Source organism: Colossoma macropomum, unplaced genomic scaffold (assembly GCF_904425465.1).
Source record: "Colossoma macropomum unplaced genomic scaffold, Colossoma_macropomum, whole genome shotgun sequence".
In the NCBI taxonomy this organism is placed as follows: domain Eukaryota; kingdom Metazoa; phylum Chordata; class Actinopteri; order Characiformes; family Serrasalmidae; genus Colossoma; species Colossoma macropomum.
The window spans coordinates 6,920,174-6,938,695 of record NW_023494799.1 but is presented as its reverse complement, the minus strand read 5'-3'; the positions used below and the strand labels follow the sequence as shown (position 1 = coordinate 6,938,695).

General features: G+C 37.5%; 2 protein-coding genes across 2 annotated transcripts; one reads left to right on the top strand and one right to left on the bottom strand.

Moving 5' to 3' along the window:
- Positions 1–464: 464 nt before the first annotated feature.
- trmt13 (tRNA methyltransferase 13 homolog) lies at positions 465–9,705 on the top strand. Its single transcript, XM_036586967.1, has 11 exons — positions 465–603; positions 778–827; positions 2,583–2,649; positions 2,773–2,835; positions 3,751–3,820; positions 5,134–5,240; positions 5,315–5,482; positions 6,908–6,980; positions 7,135–7,209; positions 7,324–7,735; positions 7,821–9,705. The coding sequence occupies exons 1-11, from the start codon at positions 469–471 to the stop codon at positions 7,987–7,989; spliced, it is 1,389 nt and encodes a 462-aa protein (XP_036442860.1). The 5' UTR covers positions 465–468; the 3' UTR covers positions 7,990–9,705.
- On the bottom strand, positions 9,205–17,813 carry lrrc39 (leucine rich repeat containing 39). Its single transcript, XM_036586968.1, has 9 exons — positions 17,505–17,813; positions 16,010–16,197; positions 13,407–13,512; positions 13,158–13,314; positions 12,910–13,046; positions 11,946–12,091; positions 11,545–11,697; positions 9,486–9,628; positions 9,205–9,352 (listed from the first exon to the last, which is right to left on the bottom strand). The coding sequence occupies exons 2-9, from the start codon at positions 16,135–16,137 to the stop codon at positions 9,282–9,284; spliced, it is 1,041 nt and encodes a 346-aa protein (XP_036442861.1). The 5' UTR covers positions 16,138–16,197; positions 17,505–17,813; the 3' UTR covers positions 9,205–9,281.
- Between the last annotated feature and the right edge of the window lie 709 nt (positions 17,814–18,522).

Below are 18,522 nucleotides of genomic sequence, written 5' to 3'. Positions count from 1 at the left end.
ATCTGCTCGTAATAGACTTTGCCTCAGTATTAAGATAATTTAGAAAGATAAATAACAAAAAAACTACCCTGTTCAAATGTATGATGATATTATGATAATAATAATGTTAATACAGTTGTTTTAAATTTAACTGTAGAAAGCATTTATGTCATCCTTATTTCATTGTTTTTGTCGTTTAAAAAATAAAAGAGAAAAATGAAAAATGCCCTGCTGCAACTCGCTTTATCTTCAGATCTCATCTGTTTTCTTCAAAGAAATAAATAAATGAATTAATGAATGTATTTTCTCAATACAATTCATAAAGTCATAGCTGACCAACTGTCCCCTTCTTCTAAATGCACTCTGTGTATTTCTCTAGTTGTCACAGTGGAAAATGATCTCTTTTTCGTTCTTTCAACGTTGTTTGAAAAACATTTGAGTGCGAGCTAGGACTTTTATTTTGAAACGAAGCTCGTACAGTCTGTCAGCATGGCTGAAACGGTTGGTGACGGTGTGGCGGCTCCTCTGCCTGGAAGATGCGCCTTTTACGTTGTAAAGAAGAAACGCTACTGCAAAATGGTCGTTGGAAGTGGAAAAGCGTTTTGTGGTGAACACGCGAATGCAGTATGTGCGCAAACTTACCGCGAAGTTTCTGCTCCGTCTGCGTTTCTCTGGCTGCTGCAGATCTGAGTGAACTCTGTTAACTGTAGCCCATCACCATGTTTACCTGCGCTGCTGCAGCTCGGCGTGTTTTCTGTTTCCCTGTGTTGATTAATCTTCTGTCTCTGTGTCTCCCAGGATAAAGACAGTGAGAGGAGAAGGATCCCCTGCCCTCTGGACCCTAAACAGTGAGCTCACACCACACACTGATAAACAGTGTGAGGGGAAAAACACTTCATTGACTTTCATGGAGGCCAAATTCAATAGAAAGTCAAACTCAGCTCAGTACAAGCTGTGTGAATCTGTGAGGTCTCTGTGTTGGACTTTAGTAATTAGGGTTGGGCTGGTATCAAAAATACTGATGCAATATTGATACATTGATTTTGATACCGATTCCTGAGCGATACATTTTTCAATACTTTCTTTTTTCTCCGGGGTATATTTTGACTTGTCCATCTGAATTTACATGACCAAATCATAAGGCAAATTATTCAGTAACTGCATGATATAAATGTACATTTTTATTGTATTTATTTATTTATTTTTTGTGAAAGCTCCCTCAGATTAACAGAACTTGTGTTTTATGATCACACATATTGCTATATGCTTACAATTTACTGCTGAAAGCCAAAAATCTTAGAAGCTCTTTGTATTATTTTATAAAAATAATTTTTACAGAGCAGATCACTGAAGAGACGCCATCTGTTTATAGCTTATAGCCCAGACTTGTGGAAAAATGGGTCGACTTTAAGTAGACAAAAAAACTGAGTTCAGCTTCTTTTATTATAAGGGTTTAAACCTACATCACCCATCTATTTGACTGGAAAGAAGACAGTTACAGCTCTCATACGACCCCCACCTTTAGAATGTAGCTTATGAAATATGAAAGTTATGAAGAATATGACGAAGTGCGTTTTGGAACCACCGGTTAATCCGAAAATTATTATATATAAAAACACTATATATAATGTATCTCTATATCTATACTGTAGTACACTATAGTAAAAAAAGACTGTTCTGAAGGGTTTTTTTAGTAAAGGAAATGGTTCTGTTTAGAACCATGAGTTCTGTATAGAACATGTTTCATGTTGTAATGGTTTTTAAGATTGATGGAGAATGTGTTGTATATGGTTCTATATAGTATCAAAAGTGTTCTTATATTGGTACAAGCTTGACATTGCAGCAATAGCAGAACCCTTTTTGGTGCTTTATAGAGCCATTTTCAAAAAGGTTCTATATGGAACCATATACAGCCTTCTCTCCATCAATCTGAAGAGCCATTTCACCATGCGAAGAACCATTTAAGCAGGAAATAGGTTCTATGTAGAACTGATGGTTCTAAATATTGCTTTTGCTAAAGAACCCTTGAAGAACCACCTTTTTTAAGTGTGCTGGTTTGCCAATTTTTTTGTTCACTGTTTGCAGTGGGTCAAGAGTCAAAAAGACAATACAAATAAAGGAAGATGGTTAAAATGAGTTTTTCAACATGTATTTTGTAATATTTCACTATATTTTATTATTGAATTACTTCAAAAATGTGATTTAAAAAAAATGAGAAAAATTTTAGTATACATCTAGTCTAATATTTGTTCTCTCATTGTGTGAGGGGGTGGGATTATGGTTATTTTCTGGTGGGCAATTTCACTATAGGTCAACTTAACAAATACAAAAAAAAGCTCTTTAAAACAAAAATTACATTCCACATGTGCTCCTTTTTACACAAACCTACATCTAAATATAATTATTTTTGTTAGCATTATTACTTTTAAGATTTTATTTTGCTGGTAAGACTTGAATTAAAATTAGATTTTTAATCACTCAGAATTTTTTTACACTCAGCAGTGTTGAAATAATTCAGTTAGTGCCGTAAAAGTATTATGATACCCAGCGCTAGTAGTAATATGGCAAGGCTGCTATGTTAAGACATTGTTCTCTTTGGACAGCACTGTGTTTGAAGACAGTTTGGCAAAACACCTGAAAAAGTGCAACTCAAAGGAGAAGCCCAAGCCTGTGAGTACTTCATCCTTACGTTCATACTGAACTTCTTATCCACCATGTTCTCTTATTTCCATCCTGACACAATCAGTACTCCATTTAATCCTGTCTCCTAATCTTGTTTGGTTTTCCTAATAGGTTTATTATGTAAAAGACATCAATGCTGGGTCTGTAAATGAAGAGGAGGATGCCGTAGATGAGGTGACCACTGCAACACACATGATAAATGGCTTTCACCTAATGCAATACCTAAGAGTGGCCGATGTAATGATCCTTATCATGATAACTTATGCCTCAGTACTCTTTTCTGAGTATATCATGGGTATCATTAGTATTTGTAGAACACTGAACAACTCATGGATCATAAAACAGACAGATTAAGAGTAACAGTGAGAGGTGGGTGATATGACAGTATTCTATTGTTATCGTAAAATTTTGTTATTGTTGTAAACAATTTGCTATTGTGGATATCGTCAGTACTTAAAGAACACTGCATGAGAGCATAATTAGTGCTGTTTATTGGATTTAGTGCGGCACAGTATGTAAATGTTGAATACAAATCATATTTGTATTACATTCATTGTTTTTATGGAAGTTTTTTTAATGTGGCAGCACCAGAACATTTAGTCTTTCTGTCAAAATGTTGTGATGCGTATCATGAAAATGTCTTTAAATTTTGTAATTTGAGATTTTTTGCCATATCACCCAACCCTAACAATAAACAGTGTATAATAACTGCCTAAAGTAGTATAGGAACAAGTAGCTGATTGGATGCCGGCCTATTTTCACAGTGTCTTATTTTCTTTATTTGTTTTTACCAGTTGTTTTTTTTTTTCTCTTTTTCCTTTTTAAGTAGTTTATTTCTGCAACATTGTATTCAGTTTTTCGCAGCCTTTAAGATTTGGCACCACAGTTTTACTGGTGCGTTTTATTCCAACTTTTTTGCAAGCCTTAGGTTTATTTTATGAATATAACTGAATATCAAAATACATATGTTGAACATTTTAATTATCATAATGTTATGTTTTTGGCATGTTGCTCACCCATTTGCCTCACCTAAATCTTTTTAACATGAATGCATGTGTTGACTAATAAATATGATGTTATCAACTAAAGGTGTCCATCGCTGAGCGGACCAAAGAGGAGTTGGATGACCTGATTGGGAAAATGAAGACTGCCCTGCAAGGTATTGATGCCACACCTTTGACTATATCATGCTCTTCATGATCTTTCTGGGAATAAAAGCCAGATTTATGGAAGCTTTTAACACCAGTTAATGATTTTTAGGCACAAATGATCACCAATAATACGATTGTTATCAGATTTCGGCATTTATCAGTTTATTCGTCATGTAAACAGCATAATCCAATTTCTTAGATTGGATTTTGGATTTCTATTATCAGAAATTGTATATTATATATTTCTATTATATAAAGAGCCATGGATACTCTGATTTTAGTTTTCTTGTTTGTAAACAGAGGGTAGAGCTGCCTTTAACGCAGCACCCGTAACATGGCAACAAAACACTTTTAGAGCGATGATGAAACCAACTACGTGCTTACAGTCTTTTAGATGATTTATATTCATATGTGCCAATAAAGTGACTTAAAGTGGCATAAAGTTCGAATTTTAAATCACAACCTTTATCTAAAAGTTTATTGACAGATTGCAAAGCAGAAGTTTGACAGTTGCCTGACTCATGTAGACCTAAACCAGGGGTCAGCAACATGCGGCTATTTTACTGCCCTGTTGTGGCTCCACAGCAGAATTAGATTTTTAGGTAAAAATAAAATAATCCTCCTTTGCAGTAAAATAAAAGTCTGCTGATCGTTCAACACAGTTTAACAATAAATGGTCTTAAACACTGGAGTGAATGTAGCCTATAACTTGCTAATTCACTGTTTAACTCTGAAAGTTGGTGCACAGACTGCTGGTCATCATAGCAATGCAGTCAGCAGTCTCGCCTAGCTAGTAGCTAACGAAACAGCAAAGAGAGAGATTTAAGACGAGTATCGATAATTTATAGATGAACTGATTTATTTGCATTTGTACTCCAGCTGGTTTACTGACATGTTTAATCTGCAATGAGAAACTGTCAAACACTAAAAATCCTGAAGCAGAAGTCGCTTCTCATTCAGCTTCTTGTTCAGATTTTCCCGTTCCACCTAAATGGTACAGGAGTTACAGTCTGGTGCCGTTTAAGGTGGAGTGGGAAAATTCGAACAAGAAGCTGGCGAATGAGAAGCTGACTTTGGCCTCGAAAAAAAGTCAAACGTTGAGGGCCTTTTTCAAGAAACTGTCTACTTTTGCGGAAAAGTTTCCTGCCGGAGATGCGAGAAAAGTGGCTATAACTGACAAAATCTGATTTTCTGCATTTATTGGATTATTAAGTGCATATAAACACACTGAGTGTAATAAATGTGTTGGGAAATGTTTTGAATTTCGGGTAGAAGTGTTTCTCCAAATGATTAACACAATCATTTCACTCAATCATTTCAGGATTGAGCATCAAACCTGTCAGTGACATCCTCTCTCATCCAGCTCTAAATGAAGCTCTCAATGATCCAAAGAATGGCAACTTTGCTTTCAAACACCTCAAGCAACAGGTAATAATCAGAACAACTAAACTTCTTAAAACGTTTATCAAGATGAAAGTCACTATGTGTGGTTTGTGAAACAGGCCTCGATCCTGGGGAATATGGAGGCTTTGGAGCTGCTCGGTCCTCGCAGGTGCTACGTTGAGTTTGGTGCTGGCAAAGGGAAGCTTTCACATTGGATTCATGTTGCACTTCAGAAAGCTGAGGACGTCCACTTTCTGCTAGTGGAGAGGTCCAGCACTCGGTTTAAGGTATGCATAATAATAATGATAGTGAGGGGTTGTTTTAGCCCATTTTCATTCTGTTGTTAAGCTTATTAATATTTACCCAGTAACATCTGTGTAGTGATTCCCACAAATATCTCTTATTTCTTTGGTTCGGTGCTGCATGGCCAGTAAAAAGCTCATGTTACAGACCTACAAGCTAATACACAACCATACAAGCCTTATTTGAATACCCAGTTAAGTGAAAAGAATACTGAGATGAGTTTATATACCTGTATATATTAGAACATATTAACTATGAATTATGAAATAGGTGAAATGACACAGAGTGTGAGCAGTCGTGGGCTGGAGGTTAGGGAACCAGCCTTGAGACCGGAGGGTCGCCAGTTCGATCCCCTGAGCTGACATGTTCAATTAGAAAATGGCCAATATGACAATATTTTATTATTATCGTGATACACAGTAAGCTTTTCTTAGTAGGGAACATAATTAGTCCTGTTTAATAGGTTTTAGTGCAGAACAGAAAGTGAAATATTAGTTCTTGATAGAGTTTTTACATGTGGCACTGCTCCTGCATTGTGGCTGTGTGATACATATCGAATATCATGAAAATATCTTTAGGTATTGTGATATGATTTTTTTTGCCATATCGCCACCCCTGTGTTGAATACAAATCATTGTATTCACAGTTTTTGCTAGTATATTTACATGTGGAACTACTTTCTTCTGTTCCAACTTATCAGATGTCAAAAATTCATCTCTATAGTAAGGAACGGTACAGGAGATCATCTGTACCAACAGTGTTTGCGCTGTACAACATGTCGTTACTGTGTCGAGACATGATTGTATACTGAGCACCAACTGGACATTATATCTCTCTACTCATTACCATGCACTGCCACTTTGTTTATACACTAAGGCATATTTCACAACTATTAACATAAGTCAGTGTTTATAGTGTTTTGTCACTCGGTTCATTCACTGGACGTGACATGCACCACTGCATTGTCACCTGCATAATATTTATGCAATTTTACTTACTTAATTTTGTGCTGCATATTACATTTTATGGTTGTTTTAGCAGATTTTATTATATATCTTTACTTCTTTTTCTATTTATGCATCTGTATTGCAGTGCATAGAAATAATTTAGCTCTTTACTGTACTTTGTGCTGCTGTAATAGAACTATCTATCTAATAATAATCTATCTATCTAAATTATAAACATTATTACATAACATTATGATGGCGTGAAAACTTCTTGAAGTATCATGGTATGTATTTTTGCCGTATTGCAGCCTCTACTATATACAGTATGTAAGCGTGAGGAAAGAGAAAGGACTTACCGATGGGCCCAGTGGGGTTTATTTATTTTCCCCAGCCTCATTTTAACATGTGAGACCTGATCATCTCTGCTTTTCTTACTAAAATGCTGTTTTCTTGTTTGTTAAGGTAGACGGCAAACACAAAAACACAGACTCAACATTTGACAGACTACAAGTTGATATTCAGCACCTTGATTTAAGTAAGTGACTTGATAATTGACAATTTCATCCACACATGACAAACCGGAGTTGATTGCTGAAGTTTATTTATTCCTGATGATGCTAAAGAGTGAATGGACAGATGGACGATGGAAATAAATGTGACACTTTTTTCTTTCCCATAAACCTCTGTAGGAAAAGTTCCCATTTTGAGAGAAAAGGGGCTTCCGGTGATTGCAGTGGGTAAACACCTGTGTGGTGCAGCAACTGGTAAGTGGTGGGAACATGACCTCAGCCATTCTGATGTTCATGTTATTTGCTTTTTCTTTTTGGCTTTTGCTTTTTTCTTGTAAGCTCTTACCAATTTTCTTTCTCTGTGCACAGACCTGGCTCTGAGATGTTTATTTGAGCATGGACTTAGAGAAGAAGACAGTCAGCCGCCCACCAAGCGTATAAAGCTGAGTGAGCGAGCTGAGGAGGAAACGGCGCCCCCTATCCCAGCAGACGACAAAGAAACTAGAGGAGAACTTGTAGTATCAGGAGTTGCCATTGCCCTGTGCTGTCACCATCGCTGTGACTGGAGGCATTACGTGGGGAAGGAGTTCTTCAGAGAACGAGGCCTTGGACCTAGAGAGTTCGCTGCCTTCCAGCGCATGTCCAGCTGGGCTACTTGTGGCATGAGTGGAGTTAGCCACGCCCACAAGAAATCCCTACAAGAGAATGTCAGTGCGACAGAAGAAGAAGAAGAGGCTGAACATGAAGGGAGTTATGAGACAATACCAGATAACCTCAACAGGTCAGTAAGGCTCAGCAAATATACTCAGCAGACTTGCTGGGGTCAGTGTCTTCTTGATAACTGTTGTATCTCTGTTCCTTGTTAGCGCTGTATCAGCAGAGGAGCGAGAGCACATAGGACGCCTGTGCAAGATGCTGATCGACCACGGAAGGCTGCAGTACCTCCAGCAAAGAGGCTTCAAGTCCAACCTTAGATATTACACCAGCAGAGACGTGTCCTTAGAGAATGTGCTGCTGACTGCTGTTCCTGTCTAAAATCCTGCACCCTAATGCTGGAAACAGGCATTACATATACATACAAACATTACACACATACAGCAAGGAGCATATTGTTGCTGTCATCGCAAAACCTCAGAACTCCATTTTTTGGTCTTTTTTTCTTCTTACTCCATTTGAAAATGGCAGCTGCTTTTTACGTAGACTTCTGAAGTCGTGTCAGCAAAATGCCCATATAAGGAATTCAGAGTCTAAGCTGGTGTTCTGTATGGGGGGATAAATGAACAGCATTTTCGAACAAAAATGTTCCAAAGCTGATATGTTTTGTCCTGCATATATTTTATTTCAAATATCACTAAATCCTCTGAGATCCTTAATGCTGCGGTCTGTAAGTTTGTTTTGTTAAAATTGAAAGAAATAGCATCACAGAGTCAAGACAACACGCAACGCGAAACTTACATAGTGCAGCTTTAAGTAGTCGAAAATGAATATTGTTACATAAAAGTTAACGCTACCGCTCATTCAAATGACATCAAACTGACAACCTCACCAAAACCCCATGCAAAGCTTTGTCCAAGTGTGTGGTAGTTAAGTTGCTTTGGCATTTGTAGCCTAGAGTTTGTGTAGCTGGAATTGATTTGAAATGGAGTTAAATTACAGAATTAGACTAACGTTCATGTAATGTAATTTCAATGCTCAAGCGTGTTAGCTTGCTTGTAGCATTATGTATATTTCGACTGCTAAATGGCCTCTCAATTCAGAGGATCCAGTGACATACAGAGGGAAAAGTGTACGCAGGACAAAATGGATCAGCTTTGGAACATTTTTGTTTACCCCATGGCACAAGAGCAGCGATTTTTTAAAATGGCATTCATTTTTCCCATAGAGAAGAACAGCTTAGACCTCAAGTTCCTTCTTTGGACGTAAGAACGCACAACTTTAGAGGTTTACTGCGTGAAAATTTTATGACGAATGGACTAATAGAAATAGTCCAAAATGACTTGGAATAATATCTTGTTACATTGGCGTACATTAAAATAAGAAGTTACATTAGAATATGAGTTTTTCCATGTATAAAGTTTCCTTTTCTGAGAAATGAGGGTTTTGTTATGACAGTGACTAAACATTCTTTCTTTTGCCATGAACATTTGGACAGACTGGCAGCAGCTGGCACAGTAAGCAGTTGACACAACAGCACAAATAGCAGTATGGTGCCCCCTAGTGCACTGACTAGAATGCAGAAGAGGCTTTACAGGACGTGCAGGACAGATGGGACAGGACAGGCCACCGTGGACGAAAGAGCAGAGCAGACGGTGGCATGCAGGACGTCACTATGATGACGCAGTGATCTCTAAACCACCGTCCACCGTCACATTTAGCACAGAGGTGTAAGTCTGGGAATCTGGAACACATAGATTGAAATCAGGTTATTCACAGACGTTGTAATTTTAGCTTTATTTTATTTTATTTTTTCATTTTTATATGAAAACTGTTCTAGTATTTGTGCGCACGGTGCACATTGAGTATAGCGTAACCTCTTTTGCGGGCCTCGTGGATGTAGTGGTGCATGAACTCTCGGCCAAACATTTCCCTGTCGTTCTCCTCTTCGTCCACATCCTCTTTCACATCTGGCAGAGTCACGTCGTAGGTCAGCGGATTGTCTCTGAAATTTACAAACCTGCCAGAAAAATCATCGTAAAACCTTAATTTATACATGATTCTTTTTATTCATCAGTAAAATTGGAATTTTCTCTTTCTGTGTTTCTGTGTGGAATCTGTCAACATGGGAGCTTTTGTCTGCATTGCTCTTGCATGAAGCCAGAAAGTTCAAAAAGAAATAAATGAAATGATATAAAAGATAATCACACGAAAACACAAGCTGAGCTTTAAAGAGGAACTTTTTCAAAATATCTCCATAGTTCTGTTGTTAAGATGTGGTTTGATGTGAAATGGTTCACTGTAGAGAAACTGACTCCGATTTCTTTACAGTGGTGCTGATAGGAACCAGAGTTTGCGATGTTTACAACACAATATAACCATTTTATTTACTATCCAAAACCACCAGTGAAGCTACACGAGTCTTCTGAGTTTTAGTATGTAATGTTGATGATGGTAAAATTGTGATTTATCTGAAAAACAAAGTTTTCTGAGGACTGATTTGCCCCACAGCACCCTGCATGTATCTCTCCCTCATGAAAGTCTTTTTAAATGTATTTATGTTTTAGGCCAAAGTCTTCTCAAAAGTATTATAAAACAAAGAGGGCGTTTACATGCATTCAATAATCTGATAACTGCAGAAAATCAGATTTTTTCAGTAATCCAATCAACGCGTTTACATGCACTTGAGTAATCAGATAATGGGAAAACGCCAGGTCTACATGAGTCAGACAGTAATCAGATTTCTGCTTTGCAACCAGCCAATAAACTCACAGAAGACGTGATGTAAATGTAATGTAAAACCCGAACTTCATGCCTCAGCTTTTTTTCATCGTGCCACGTTACCAGAAGATATGAACATACATCATCTAGAAGATGAAGAATATTTAAATCCTTCATTTCGTCAAGCATGTATTTGGTTTCAGCGTCACTCTAAAAGTGTTTTGCTGCCATCTTGCAGCAACGCTGCTTACTTATTTCTGGTACCGCCATCTGTTTTGGCACATGCGCAGACTGAGAAACCTGAAAGAAATCAGAGTAAGAGTTCACATGCACTGAGAAATCTCATTACTCAGCTAAAATCCAGCTCTCTATATTGGATTTCTTAATCAGATTTCTAGACCTTACTCTGATCTAAAAAATCAGAGTATGCTGTTTACCTGACCATTTGAATAATCAGATAACTGCAGAAATCCGATTATGATCGGAATATGCAGCCTGCATATTCATAACCATTTTACATAATGACTTTCTGTGGGGGAGCTTCTCTATAGGCATTGAACATTTTTGACGTCTGGTTCCCATCACTACCACTGTGAACAATTCTGAGTAGAAGCATTTCATATCAAAAGACTCTGAATGAATTTGTTTACACCTTTATGATTTTGAGAAAATTGGCAACACCTTTAAATGTAAAGGTGCCTAAATGGTTCTTGCTTTAGGTTCTTCACACTCACCTTAACACTAACGTTCTTAGTTAGGATTTTAGTTTCTCAGCCTCAAATCCAACCGTGAGTTTATAGAAAATACTATTTGAGCCTTTGCAATGGAAAACAGTACATGTGACATTTTTTGTAAAGTTATATACACATGGTGTGGCCTTGATTGATGCCCTGTATTTAACATAAAGGGGTCACTAAAACATAAATAAAGCGTAGTTTGGCTTTTTAATGTAAAAGTTTGTACAAAATGAAATGGTAAACAAAATAACTGATGATCCAATAGAAGGTGGAACGTTTAATAAGGTTTTATGGGCTCAATTAACACATTTTTGCTTTTCATTTTTATAAAGTATTCAGTAGTAAGCTTAGGGTTCAGGGGTTAAAGAACTAATGATTAAAAAGTTTTTTAGGGAACTAAAGGTGTTTCTTCTCTGGCGGCGCTCCAAAGAACGCTTTTTTGCACCTGCATTTTTAAGAACGTAGAAAAGTGCGTCACCTGAGGTTTGTCATGCCCTCCATCAGTGGAGGGATGTCTCTCAGCTTGTTCTTGCTGAGCACCAACGTGTCCAGATTGGGCATGCGGCTAATGTTGTCTGGCAGATACTCCAGCTCGTTCCTCTGTAGCCACAGTGTGTGTAACCTCTCCATCCTGGATCACGAAAATATAACAAATTTGTGAGGGATTATTTACAACTGTATATCCAGCAGTTGGTTCAAATAAAGGATGTTAGCATTGACTAGAGATCTACGTCCTGCAGAGAGTTCAGAGACTCCTTATCTGACTTGACTCTGAGGGTCTTGATGTTGGAGTCTCTTATGTTAAACTGTGGCCAAACCTTATAGATCTCAAAGAGCAGAGTTGGGTTTAAGGGTGAATAAGTACAGTTAAAAGGGCACCTGTGGATGTCATCTGGTAATCTCTCCAGCCTGTTCCCTCCCATGTCCAACCACTCCAGAGCAGGGAGACTCACCACACACTCAGGGATTGTGGTGAATTGGTTCATGGAGAGGTCCAGGTGGTACAGTTTCTTAAGATTGCTGAGCTGCAGAACCAAGATTTTCCTTTGTGAATATTAGAAACAATTAAAATTTGTAGATTATTCAAACTTTGTGCATAATTTAATGGTTGAAATGCAAACAAAGTGATTGAGTAGCTTGTAGAGAAACTTTCTGTAGAGCAATTTCTTTACTCCACCAATTTTTCAAAAAAAAAATTCTATATGATTAATATGCAAACAAATTGTTTAGAGTGTTTTTATGTGAAATTGTACATTATATAGAAGCTTATTGACTCAGATTTCTTTACACTAGTGGTGATAGGAACCATGGACACAATGTCTACAACACAAATATATTTTTTAAGGCCACAATTTTAACACAAAACTGTTGTAAAACAATGTCTTGGACATCAGGCAGCGTATTCAGAACTGTTTCATGTAATAACTTTCTGTGAGGGAGCTTTTGGAGGTGGATGTCCGGTTCTTATCACCACCACTGTGAACAGTAAGTTTCTCTAGAATGGAGCATTTCACACCAAACCACTCTGAAGGGCTTTGTTTACATCTCAACCGTGTAATTATGCAGAAATTTTGAAAAATTTGGTGGAGTTCCGCTTTAAGTTCCTCAGACGTCTGGTTCCCATCACTATTACTGTCACTAATCTGACTGAAGTTTTTCTGGAGTCAATTTCTCATTTCACATCAAACCACTCTGAATTACTGTTCACATCTTTACCATTTAATTATGCAGAAAAGTTGAAAAGCCTGTGAAATACCCCTTTAAAATCCAAATCTTACACAGTATGTATTGTATACAATTAAGCTGAGACATGCAATCAGAGCACTGGCCTGTTTCATTATACCTGCTCAGGCAGCTCGTCCAGATCTGAGTTCATTGCCAGTTCCAGCTTCTCCAGACTCTCACAGCTGCTCAGCTCCTCTGGCACACAGCTCAGCCTGTTATAGCTCACTAGCAGCTCTCGTAACCGAGTTAATTGACCTGACGAGAAGACCATCCAGCACTTTCCATTCATTTTCACGGCAGTATGAAAGCTCAGTGGTAGACTTTGATGAAGGAAAGATAACACAGGACTCTGTAGAGCACACTAACCTATTTCTTTAGGGATTTCTTTGATCGAGTTGCGGGACAGGTCCAGCACAATGAGGCCCTGGAAGCTGGAGATGAAGCGGGGGATCTTCTGAAGGCCTGTCCGGTGCAGCTGCCACTCCTGAATGTGAGTGAGCTGGACCAGCGCTGGAGGGAGAGTCTGTAACAGCACATCTGTGAAATGCTATGTGGGCAAAGCAACATAGTGGAGCATGAAACAAGTAGTACAGAACTTCAGGGGTTACATAGTACCTTCCATTCCTCCTTTTCAATGCGTAGGATGACCCTCCCATCCTCCGTCACTACTTTTTCCTTTAATTTGGCCAAGGTGATCCTGTCCTCCCATGCTCCTGCCAACCTGAGGCCCAGAATAAAACAACCACTAACTACACCTTTCAGGGTCATTTTAAGGTTCAGTATGACAGAAATGCCTTCCTTATTTTTGACGACCCACTCTTCTGCAAAGTTTTATGCTTTTACTAGAGCAGGCCCGGCACCAGATCAAGGTCATAGTGGGGTGTCCATGTGGCACAAAAAAAGCTGAGGAGCTAGATATGATTCAGGAGAGAATCAACAGCCACATTTACAGCAAATCAGTCTGTCCATATAGGGTCATCTTTCCACAACGTACAGTGTCAGTGAGGAATTCAAATCCTCCTATGTTAAATAATGTGGCCTTTTATATTGGCCGCGTGCACAAGGTTTACTTTAACTGTGATTGTATTTTATGGCCTGCTATTACAAAAGCATGTACCAAAATTAGTAGGTTTGGTGGGGTGTGATGATTGGCTTGTGGGCCACTGCCCCACTAAATAACCCCCTGATGCCAGGTCTGTACCAGAGGTGGGTAGAGCAGCTTAAAGCCTTACATAAATAAAAGTGTGGCTACTTCATTGATGTAATGGCTCAAGTAAAAAACAAATAGAAAAAATATATCAGGTCTAAAACCTCCAGTGCTGACTGCCCTACACTGAAAAAATGATCTTATAATATTCTCACAATCTTAAAATAACAGTCTTAGAGAAATAAGAGATATATGAACTTGATTTAAGATGATTTCACTTGCCAGAATATCATTTTTTGCAGTACATACACATATGGAAAAAAATATATGGACATATACTTTGGTATATTTGAAATACATTTCAAATACATTGCAATCCATCCCAAAATACATTCCAAACACTAAAGTATACTTCATAATATATTGCCATATTAACCAAATATATTTTAAAATACATTTATTTTGAAATGTATTGGGAAATATCACACACAGAAATGTACCAGATAAAAATAAATATATGTAAACAAATTTATCAAATATATTCGAAAATGTATGAAAATAGCCAAAATGCCGTCTAATGCATTTTACTGTTTGGATACCTTTTAAACTAAATCTGTATTCCAGTATCTGTCCAGTATTTTAATATTAGCAAATTAATCTTTAATATGGCAAAAGTGTTGTAGGTATTGATACTCTGTGAAAATGCAGTTGTGATTTGATATCTTGTTTATTTGAAACTCAGTCAGTACCTTTTAGTTATATCAGTAAACTTTGTTAAAGCTCCACACCACTAAAAAATAATTACAAATACAAATAAATGCATTTTAAAAATATGTTTGACAAATACATTTTTGGTCATTTTCAAACGGTGCAAAAATATATTTGATAAGTACATTTGGAATATATTTTTCCATAAGAGTATAACTGCAGTGGAACTTCATAAGTACATTTATCAGTATGGAACCTGCTCTATTCTTCTCTTTTTGAGATCTTTTTATTCTAAAATAAACACCAAAGCTCCAAAGTAAAAATAAGACAGTTGAACTATCATAAAACAATGTCTCTACATGAAAAATTCTACATGATTAATAGGGATTAGTTTCTTTATAGTGGTGATAGGAACCAGGGGTCACAATGGCTACAACACAAATACAGCTGTTTTATTTACTATCCAAAATGACCAGTGAAACTACCACATTTTTATATGTAATGTCCTGCATTTTTATGCATAAACCAGCGGTAGCATTACTGGAGAGATGGTTCTGAGCTCCTGCTGTCTGAACCGTGCTGAGTCACATCACTATATCACCTCTCATTAATACACACTGCAATATATCATAACTGCTACTGTAATGACGCTCTCACTGCACACTTCAGACTGTAAATACTGCTGATATGCCTAGTTATGTTCATACTCATTGTGTGGTAACTGCCTCATACCACTTAGTGCAATACCTGCTCTCATGTAAATACAACAAATCTGTCTTATATGCAATGTAAATATGCAAATAGATATACTTTATTCCTATTCTCTCATAGTTTACTCATATGTCTATTTTTCTATTTCTGCCTGATTTATGTCTGTTTTTATTCATATTTTTATTTCTGCCTAATATATGTAAGTCTGTGTGCAATTAAATGTCTTCCTACTGTAACGGCAATAAAGTTTTGTCTATCTATCTGTCTCTATCTAATGGTTTTCTAAAAGTTTTTTTCAGCAGGGATTAGGCACAAATTTTGAAAGATATGGTGAAATTCCCCTTTAAAACCAAATAGAGAAGGGGTAACTGTGACTTAAGTAAAAAGTAGATTATTTTCCTTGCAAAAAAACACTAGTACAAGTAGAAGTATCATCATTTGAAAGCACACATGTCACTCAAGTCTGTGTAAATGAGTAAACATAACTAGTCACTGCCCACCTCTGGCCTTCAGCGCCCTAAAACATCACCTCATCAGCTGAATATCAAAGACTGGAGTAGATAAAGCAACTGTAACACTAGAAAGAAAGAACTTGACTGACTGACTGACTCTGTGACTGCAGATTGAAGGTGAAGTGATGAGCGTCACTCACCGTCCCACTGCCGCTCTCTCCCTCTGCTCCTTCTCTCTCTTCAGATCATCCTTGGTCTTCTTTATCCTCGTCTCCCACAGAGCCTTGATGGAGTTCACTGTCCCAAAGCACACCGTCACCCCGGTCATGATGACCCTGCACACACGCACCTCCCCCCACGGTGACCACTGGAGCTCTGCTGTGCGTTACTAAGCAGAGGGGTACAATAAAAGACAAGAGCGTGTGACCTCAGAGTGTACTTTTCATTACTAAAACAACAGAGTGTAGTTATAATGATTGTTGAAGATTTTTAAAGGGCCATATAGTGAAAATATACTAAAATTGCTAATTGATAAAAATAATGAATGAGTTTGATTGAGTATGTATACATTGTTTCAAATGACATAGTTCACTTCACAGTCCATACATGGACACTAAGCTGCCCATTTTGCATTCATTGTTTTTGTGATGTCATAAAAACCAGCTCATTTATATGAGAAGTTTCAGTCAGGTTTTCAGTCTAACCACAGTACTGAGGCAGCATTGATTCGTGTTATGAATGACCTCAGGCTCAGGTTTTATTTCTGGTTTTATTAGATTTTAGTGCAGCTTTTGATACTGTTGACCACAAGATTTTAATCCAGCGTCTTGAATGCTGGGTCGGCCTCTCAGGCACAGTTTTAGAATGGTTTAAATCATATTATGGTAATAGGCAGTTCATGCTTTCAATGGGAAATCATTCATCAAAAAGATTTGGCATTTATTGTGGAGTCCCACAAGGTTCAATTTCAGGGCCTTTGCTTTTCCAATTGTACATGCTGCCTCTAGGTGATGTCATTAAGAAACATAATATAAATTTTCCTAGCTATGCTGATGACACCCAGTTATACTTTTCCATTCCTTCTGATGATCAAGGCTCAGTACACAGACTGACCAGCTATGTGTCAGATATTTCTTAGTGGATGTTGCAAAATCATCTGTCTGTAAAGCACTTTGAGCTGCCACTGGCATGAAAAGTTCTATATCAATAAAAATTATTATTATTATTATTGTTATTATTATTATTATTATTATTATTATTATTTACATATATCTCCTGTCCATCCTACAGCAGTTAAGCTCTGCCCATTCATGCTGATGTTATAAGGAGTGTTTTGGCCTGGGGTGCTTTGTGCATGAAGCAGCCAATCAGAAGAGAGATAATTTACATGTATCTGTCTTAAAGGTGCGGTAACAAAAACAGCCTGTTTGACTGTAAATTTTATGTAAAAATGAATTATGGCTCTTTTTGGTGCACAAAATGACAAATATTATAAGTGGGGGACATAAATAAAACATGCTAAGAATGCAGGATAGGGGCTCTTTAACATTGCAGACAAGCTTATATTAAATGAAAATGGAGCTATAAAACTCATACTATATAAATTAAAGATGTTTAAATTGTTTATAGTCTACTAAAATTAAATCTACTGCTATTGTAACATATTTAAAGACAGCTGAGAAAGACAGCACTTACCTCTCTCATCAGCTCAGCTCAGTTTCTGCGGTGTCTCTTGACATTTCCAGTCCTGAATTGCTCTCTCTGGTTGCACACAGATCTCACCAACGTTACACCGGCACTGAAATTCCCTCAACAATCCCAAAGTGTGGAAAGAAGTGCCTGCTTTGCTTAAAAAGTAATTATCCTGATGGTGTTTGTCATTGGTTTTCCCACATGAAGAGTAACTCTGGCCAGGGTCTAAATTTAGAGCCAACGCTGGGAATAGTGAGGTCACATGGCAGCGCTGGCACAAAAGCAGCTGTCTCCTGACACACACGGCTTCAAAAAGACCCCCGAGAATGGAGCAGGCATAGCCAGATCAACAATGGACAGTATCTCCAACAGGCTCTGGGAGTCAGAGTGAGCTCATAAGCATAGCAGGGATCATGTCACTGCAGAGACATTTAGTCTACATCTCTAAACTAGTCTAAGCTTCCCATTATGGCCTGTATTTGAACTTAGATTGATATAATTATTTAGCAATTCTAACATGATTAGCTGTGGAAGGAGGACATGCCATTGAAGCTATTTAGATAACGAAGAACATCTCCATGGTATAATGATTTTTGCCTGCAGGCAAATGGTTTGACTTAATTTATTTATTCATTTAGAAGTCATTCATTCAGTCATTCCAATTCAGCAATATGTTCTTGGAATCTCAGCCTACAGTCGTGTTCAAAGGTTTGGGCTCCACCGGTCAAATTACATGTTTAGCTGATTTTATGAGTGAAAAGTTCACACATCCTGTACAGAGAACACAGTTCTGCACATTGCAATGCACAGTTACTGTTTGATTGCTGAATTCATCATATTTAACATAAAAGGTGGCCTGTGCAAAAGTTTTGTTTTATATTTAAGTTTGTTCTCTGTAGAGGTTTTTCAACAATCAACAAAACATGTAATTTGACCAGGGGTGCTGAGTTCAATCAACAAAACATGTAATTTGACCAGGGGTGCTGAGTTCAATCAACAAAACATGTAATTTGACCAGGGG